Source organism: Gymnoscopelus braueri (genome assembly GCF_963280865.1).
Source record: "Gymnoscopelus braueri genome assembly, chromosome: 4".
In the NCBI taxonomy this organism is placed as follows: domain Eukaryota; kingdom Metazoa; phylum Chordata; class Actinopteri; order Myctophiformes; family Myctophidae; genus Gymnoscopelus; species Gymnoscopelus braueri.
Window position 1 is genome coordinate 42009849 of NC_137605.1, and position 8003 is coordinate 42017851.

Consider the following 8003-nt stretch of genomic DNA (forward strand, 5'->3'; position numbering starts at 1 on the left):
TGTGTTGTGAAACACTTTGTAAACTTGTTTTTGAAAGGTGCTGTACTATACAAATAAAGATTATTATTATTATCATTATTATGCAGAGGGATTTACTAACAGAAAACATTAAAGAGTGAACACAAAAAGACAGTTCTTGCACCTTTCTTATTTAAAAAAATGTTTTAATGTACTGCTTGTCTTGGAATGACTAAATTTGGATTTATGTATATGAAGTTTTGCAAAAAATAATGATACAATTAATTATGAATGCCTAATTTTTTCATATGATTACTATCATTATTGAAGCCAAACAGTACATTTTGCCAGTAAAGACAAAAGACAGTCAACATTAATATTATTAATAACTATGTGTAGGCGGGCTCAAGATCTCTCTGCTGCTACCATAGGCTGCGACGTAGCTGGTGATGCAAGGTTTATTTGTTGCTACGTAGCGGAAGGAAACCGACCAGCTGGCGGAAACATGTGACGCACATAGAAAATAGGCTCCAAATTTGAAAACGTGCCACAGTCTGCCTTCAAGACACAGTCAGAGACTCAGCTGGACACTACACCGAGCAGAGGCCTACAGCTATCCGGATGAGTGAAGTTTAGCGACCCGAATATTTTATATAACAGTAAGTGGTTGTGCTTTTATGACAATAAACGGGTTTTCTCTGCACCACATAATAGCGGTTTTAAGAACATGAAGTAGCAGTCATGTTTTCTAGTAAGTAGTATTAGTAGTGCTAGGCCAGTGTTCTAAACTAAATCTAGGAAATGAAAAAAATAATTAGCATATTTTTAAAAAAATTAAAAAAGGAAATTCCCCCCAACAAATCTAAAATTGCCATGAATTAAAAACAAATTATACTAGTTTGGGTGAGGGGTAGCTCTGATTCATTGCCGTTAAGCCGTTAAGGCTATGAATCGGAGCTATAGGTGAGGGGGAGAATGTATATTTTGGGTCTCGATCTAAAATGTTTGAGCTATGCTGAGCTGAGCTAGGCTAACCCAAACCACTCAGCGTGCCTGCTGATTCCCACAATACAATACACACCATTATTATATAGCCAAAATACAATAAGATATTGCATTCTCCCCAAGTCTTTTTTTTTGTAGACGGTCTTGACTTTATTCTACATTGTTTCCCAAAATCCATAGAATTATTAGTTTCTATTAGCGGGCTTTGTTTTATCACCAAGCCCAGGGTGTCCCTTCCTTGCCAAAATAACAGATCTACAAACCCAGGGTGTCCCTTCCTTGCCAAAAGAACAGATCTACAAGCTTCTGTAGATCAGTACTTTATGGCAAGTGACGCCGTTGTACTAACAAAGTATAACTCCAGTGTTTTGGCGGCCACAGCTGAGTTTTGAGCGGGTGCCACAAACATGATTACATTACATTACAGCAACCCTGATGAACAGCTCACATTTGTTTTGTTTTCTACCAGCTGCGCTTTGATTGCAATTATTAAACAAGCAACAGTTTGTCTGAAAATAAACAACTGAAATGACCAAAGAAGGTATCATTTTAATCTTTCGATTAATTGAGTACTAAGGACCCCAATGGAAACAAGCCATAGGCTTTCTTGGGTTTAAAATCCTCTTAGCAGACCTTGTATTGAACTAAACTGTACTTTCATGTGCTTTTTTTTGCAAACTGCTAATGAAGTATTCAATCGAGTATTCATTTAATTAATCAAATCATGGCCGCATGCCACATCGTTCTACATCAAACGTCATGACTCCCAGTTAGCAGCAATTAAAACAGACAGTGGTGGAAAAAGAACAAACAATTTTGACAAAATGAATTATTGAATGTAAATATCAATCTGCAATGTAGTGAAGAATTGTTTTCAAATGTATAAGATCTTTTGAAAATATCAGATCTGGTTGATGTTTGTAATAATAATCAAAATCTACAAAGTAACTAAAGTTTTCAGATAATTGTAGTGGAGTAAAAGTATAATAGTATTTGCCTCTGAGATGTAGTGGAGTAGAAGTAAAAATACTGAAAATTGGAAATACTCCAGTAAAGAAATACCTCAAAAGTACTTGAGTAAATTTACTTTGTTACTTTACACCGCTGATTGCAGATAACACTTAAAGTTACTTCTGCAGGAATGAAGTGGTAATATTAGCCCAGTGACTAACGTTATACAGTATTATAATATTTTTTTCTCTTTATTTTCTCTTCCCTTGCAGGAATCTACCTCAGACAAATAGTGCACTTCTAAAGGAGGAAAATGGATTGCACTCCTGACAATGTTTACCTTCAGAGCTGTAAAGACCAACAACTCTCTTATAAAAGGTCATCGATTGACAGTGGCTACTGTGAATCGTTTCACAGCCCAAGGGCAGCCAGTGTGGACAAGTGCACCCCATGTAGGCCTACATCCCGCTTTTCAGACGAGTGTGATGAAATGCCTAAAGAGAACATCTCATCGCAACGACATCAGCGCAGCACCATGTCTGTCACACCGAAGAAGGAGAGAACGGGCACGTCTGTCACACCTAAGAGGGAGAGAACCAAAGAGTCTGGTAGATTTTCGGACAAAGACTTCAGGAGGGAACAACGGTTGTCGGTTGGCTGGTGTGAAACCCCTAAAGTATATAAGAAGGATGCCTTGTTACGACGTAGGCTTCTTGTGGGCGACTCTGCCACAGATTTCAAAACCGGCAACACAAGAACGTCCAGTAAAAGGAATGAATTGTATGTCGAAATCAGGTCAGAGCCCAGATTCAGTGCATTCTTTGACTTTCCAGACACCGCAGCATTTGGAGCTCTGGCTTCAAGCACTTTAAAAGTGGAGCTGGATCAGCCCCTTTCTGCCGTTTCAGTCACGGATGGAGACCACAATGAGATTATCATCTCGGGCCACCTTACTACCGGGCTGCCGGAGACGCCAATTTTGAGAAACTTCCTGTCTGCCTTGGCTGAGGAAAACACCCAAACCCCTGTCAACCAAAGTGCGTCCAGACTGTCCACTGACCCTGCAGAGAGTTTAAGTGCTTTGAGCACGCCATCGTCCACACCTACCATCAAATACCAGAGGTAGGTGTTTTTAATAGTGCATATTTCAAACATAAAATGTCAAGACAAATTACTTTTTTTTAAATGACCTAAAAATAAATCTGTATATTAACTACTTGAACCCTAGTGTCCCTATTTTGGGCATGTCACACAATAGGCGAACATCCGGGGAAAATGGCAGATATACAAGCTTGCAAATTGTCTATATGCAAACATTTTTGGTGTAGAGGTGGGGGCTTAGTATAGACCCCTGGGGGACACCAAGTGGTTAATACACAATGCCAGGGGCATTGACTGAAACTAACTACAAACCAACCCATTCACAGGTCAGTGAGTGAGGACAGTGGTTTCGGTTGCCTGGCCATTGACAAATCCCAGGACTCATCGTTGGACCATGACGGCTCCTTCCAGGAGCTCCTGCCATCGTACAGGAGCTGTGAATCCAGCCAACGGCGTTCCCGCCTGCAGCGGCAGAAGAGGCTCTCCACGCTTCGAGAGGGTGGGTCCCAGTCTGAGGAGCATGGCAGGAAGTCGACCGAAAATGACCTGCCACAAGGCAAACATCAGCACTTTGTCCAACACCAGAGCCTCTCTAAAGAGGACGAGGTGTTTGTTTTTGACCATGCCACACCATGCAGATCTGCTTCCCTCAACCTCAGTGACATTGTGACCCCCCTTCGTGCCACCCCGGACAAGCAAGATGATTTTACTCCCCTTTGGACACCTGCATCCAAGCTTAACACAACACCTCTCAACACAGCCTTCCATGCCCATCAGGATGATTTGACTCCCCTTTGGACACCGGCATCCAAGCCAAATAACACATCTCTCAACACAACCCTCCATGCTGAAGACTTTGTGACCCCTCTTAGGATCACTACGCTAAAGCTAGAAAACCTTTCGCTGACCCCAGCCCTACAGCTGGTCCACGCTATATGTCAGCAGAGGGCCAGGAGACTGACTTTCCAGAGTCTAAGCATGGAAGAGGAGCTGAGGTCGGCCACGGTGTTGGCTGAGACACCGGTGTCATTCAGGACCACTATGCCGCTGGCGGGCCTCATCGGTAGGAAGATGGGCCTTAGGCAGGTAGATATCCTGACGGAACTGAAGAAGAAAAACCTCAGACACATCCTGTCGGTCATACTCAACCATCTGTCCCCCAAGGAAGTCTACAGGTGAGCAGTTGATGAACCTCAATGTATTTTAAAACGTCATTACACTTTTACCATTATATTTCAAGCCAATGTTTAAAGGAGAAATCCGGACATTTTAAGTGTTATCTTTGATGTGTCGTTACTCACTCACCGAGGTAGGAAGTGGCGTTGAGTTTTTCCAGCGATTCCCCTGTCTGTGAGTCTGGTCGACCCCCACCATTGGCATAGTGGGAGGCGCGTGTCTAAGTGAAAATCGCCTAATTCTACAGCTCCAAACTTCTTTTTTTTCCCACAAATCCTCCTCATGGTGTCTCCTGATACTTTCACACGCACTGTTTATCACTCACGAGCTGGCGTTCATGGTCAGCGACGTGAATGTTTTCCTCTCGCGTGAAATCTCGCGTCTCGCGAGATTTCCCTAGGAGCGCTCACTGCGCTCCTCGGGAAATCTCTGCTGAGAAGTTATTATAAAAGGAAGTCGGTAATTGAATTAAGTTGTTTGTAAGATGTGTTCAGAGGCCATACACGTACAGTATACAAAGTATTCATGCCTTCACTGGGGTTACTGTCACCAAGACTGATTTAAATCATTTGGATTCCATAGAAGTCAGCATGTCTTCTATGGAAGCATGTTGTGCAGCGAAAATAGCCGATTTACAAGCTCAGCGCATCATGTGAGCTTGTAGATCGGCTGTTAGTTATATTCAGATTAAAGAGTATTTGTAGTGGTCAAAGAAGCAATAGAATACATCTTCCATGAAACCTGAATGGTCTCAGAAATTTCGTAAAGGTTAAAGCCTGAATCTGTGATTTCTTCTGGTTGACTATGTAGAACAGCAGCAACATGGGTTTAGAACGATAATACCTGAACATCATCATTACATGTCAGTCATGAGATTTTATTTTGCTTTATTCCATGCAGGTTTGGTCGGGTGTGCAAAAGCTGGGATGAAATGATCGTGCAAGACAAGCGGGCCAGCTGCAGGAGAAGACTTTACATGGAAGTAGAGGCCAATGTGGAGGTAAGACATTTTGCATCAGTCGGTGTTGTTTATAAGGGATGGAATAATGTGAAACACTGTTGCAGTGGTTGACATGTTCAGCACTTCAAGTTCATGTCAGTGAAGATGAAGTCCAATGGTGGACTGTGGCATTCCTTCTGTTGACCAGTGCGAGTGTGGTGGCTTCACTGTAATTCGGTAATGCCATCCCTGATTTTCACGAATTGTCTCCTGCCTGTGTTTCATGGTTTAAACCCATGAAAACCGGGAAAGCATTTTAGATTTTTGCGTTGGCTTTTCAAAAATAGCAGATGTACAAAGCTCACAGTGTGTCACTTCTGCGAGCACACTGCGAGCTTGTACATCTGCTATTTTTTTTAAAACTTTTTTGAAAATACCTCTTAAACACTTGTTTGTGTTGTGTTAACGTACAGCTTGGCAGTGCTGACCGTGTCCCTGATGCAGAGACCAGACTGGCCCTTCTAAAGAGGCAGGTCCTCGCGTCCGTTCAGGCTCAAGCCAGAACCCCAACCTACTGCACCCCACAGGCGTCAAAAAGCACTTTAACCCCAGTACAGCGCTGCTCGTCAGATCCTGGTGGCAGAAGCAGCTGCAACCGGGAGAGGTTCATACAGGTGAGTTGATGGATGACATTGACCATGTTGAATTTGTCTGCTAGATCAAAATAATAATGGTCTTTATCCCCAAAGGGATATTTATCTTCAGTCTGTTCAAAAACAACAACAAACCATATAGCACAAACCAACATATCACTCAACACAACACCAAGACAATACATGAGGTCCCCACTATACACAGAAAACCCTATCGGCAAGGCAGTTCGTTTAATGCCGCAATGGCTGAGGGGACAAAACTCCTGCTAAAACGAACCTTTTCCCACTTCAAGGTTCTGTATCTTCGCCCAGATGGCATGAGTTCGAAGTAGCGATTCAGGGGATGATCAGTGTCATTTATTGTTGTAAGCGCTAAGCGTGTGATGGCCTTATTGCTAATCTCAGAAGGTGTGGGAAGTCCGATAATCTTGGAAGCATATTGACATGTTGTTGATGTAGCAGTGACAGTGAGTTCAGCTTACTCGACTCACCTCAATTGTATTGTCGCTTCATAGGTGTACAGGTGCAAAATAAAGTGGGTGAAATTCTTTGTCGTTGCAGTTTCAAGAAAGGTGGTGAAAGAAAAAGACACGTCAGAAAGATATCAATACAGTACATGAGCAGTTTGAAATATATATATATATATATATATATATATATATATATATATATATATATATATACACATACACACATATGGTGCATGATATATGCATAAGGTGTGGTTAAAGAGGTGACGAGGCAGGTAAATGGCAGCAGATGTAATAACATTCATGTTCCTGAGGTGCATTGGTTTAAAGGGAAACTTTAACTTTAAACTTTAAAAAGTAGCCTGGCATAGCCAGACTAATGTCACTGCCTAGATATTGGTCAGGAACTTCGGTGTGGAACATTCATTTCCAAGGGGCGGTTACAAACAGATTCAAACGTCACAGCAAAAAAAATCCCACTTTTGAAAAGTGGTGGCTCTGATTGGTCACCCACAACTCTAGGGATGAGTGAAATGTAATTCAAATCGAGTTTTTATTTTATTTTATAGCTGTGGCAGATTTGTCTGGTTTCCAGGCTAGTTAAAAGGCTGCAGATATACAGTATAATAACACACGTGACAGAGTATACATAAGTGCCAAATGCAGCAGCAGCAGCAGCGGGGCACACCTGCAGTCATAATCCTGTGTGGCGGCCTGTGTCACCAGGACAGCCTGGCCACAGGAGGGACCCTGCATTTGTATAATTATTTGGCTGCGGACCCCATCTCAAAATATTGTTCCAGGGACCCCAAGAAGCAAAGATTTGAGTTCACAATGTTTGCTTTAAAATAATATATACACATTTTCACATTTTTCTAAAATGCCGTGCTCTGCGCTTCTACATCTACTATTTTTTTAATAGCCAAAGTGTAAAATAATGCTTTTTAGCTAAAATCTGAAATGACACGGATGCTTTCCCGGTCTTAATGGGTTAAGAAAGAAGGGAAATTCCCAAATGTTCATGCTTGAAACAGTTGTCATTATAGCTTGTATTGTCTTATGCTGGTTTTTAAAAGGTATACAATGTGTCTGCCTTGAACCAGGTAGCCAAAACCCTCTTCAGCGACGAGCATCTCAAGCAATGTCCGCGATGCCAGCATCCGGCGAAGTGTCACTCTGTCAAAAAAGAGGGTGTGTGCAGCAGAGCCGACTGCAGTTTCCACTTTTGCACAGACTGCCTGTGCGATCTCCACGGGTCAAAGGAGTGCGGCAGCAGATCCGCCAGTCGCAGCCAGAGCAAAAAGGACAGACTTTTACCCGGAAGCGCTCGGAGCAAGCGGAACCTCAGGAGGCTCTGAACGGGTGTATTGTGAATTTGTTTGTGATACATTTCACGTGGAACGTTTCTTGCACCAGTTTTGCTGCCAAATGTCTTTGGTAACTTGGCAAGGAATTTGTTAGTCAGCAGCACTCAAGGCAAGGGGAAACTTGAATGTTGTTTGTTCTTATCCATGTGCTATACATTTTTTTTTTCCCCTCGCACTTTTTCATTACATTCTAGTTTGTGTGTTTTTAAATGTGGATGTTGAAGCAGCCTCACCAGCAGATGCACTCAAAGACAATGAATTTGGCTGTTGAGTCCCCCCCCCTTCCAAAATGTTTTTCAGAATGTGTTTAAAATGGCTATTGACACCAATAATAGTCCTGAGATTTTATACCAGCATTTATTTTTTACTGTTGGTGCCACAT

At 42.2% G+C, this 8003-nt stretch overlaps 1 protein-coding gene across 3 annotated transcripts; it reads left to right on the forward strand.

Moving 5' to 3' along the window:
* Positions 1-524: 524 nt before the first annotated feature.
* Positions 525-7780, forward strand: fbxo43 (F-box protein 43). 3 transcript variants are annotated; one of them, XM_080427217.1, is made up of 6 exons: positions 525-627; positions 2187-3036; positions 3342-4190; positions 5092-5191; positions 5605-5805; positions 7358-7780. In XM_080427217.1, exons 2-6 carry the CDS (start codon positions 2228-2230, stop codon positions 7610-7612), a joined length of 2214 nt encoding a protein of 737 aa, XP_080283343.1. In that variant the 5' UTR covers positions 525-627; positions 2187-2227; the 3' UTR covers positions 7613-7780. The 3 variants fall into 3 exon arrangements, with proteins under 3 accessions (XP_080283343.1, XP_080283345.1, XP_080283344.1); XM_080427218.1 differs by having other exon boundaries at positions 551-617; XM_080427219.1 differs by lacking the exon at positions 5605-5805.
* Positions 7781-8003: the final 223 nt, after the last annotated feature.

Coding starts and splice junctions, on each gene's coding strand:
- fbxo43 (XM_080427217.1), top strand. CDS start 2,228: ATGGATTGCACTCCTGACAATGTTTACCTTCAGAGCTGTAAAGACCAA. Junction 4,191..5,091: donor TCCCCCAAGGAAGTCTACAG/GTGAGCAGTTGA, acceptor TATTCCATGCAG/GTTTGGTCGGGTGTGCAAAA. Junction 5,806..7,357: donor ACCGGGAGAGGTTCATACAG/GTGAGTTGATGG, acceptor GCCTTGAACCAG/GTAGCCAAAACCCTCTTCAG.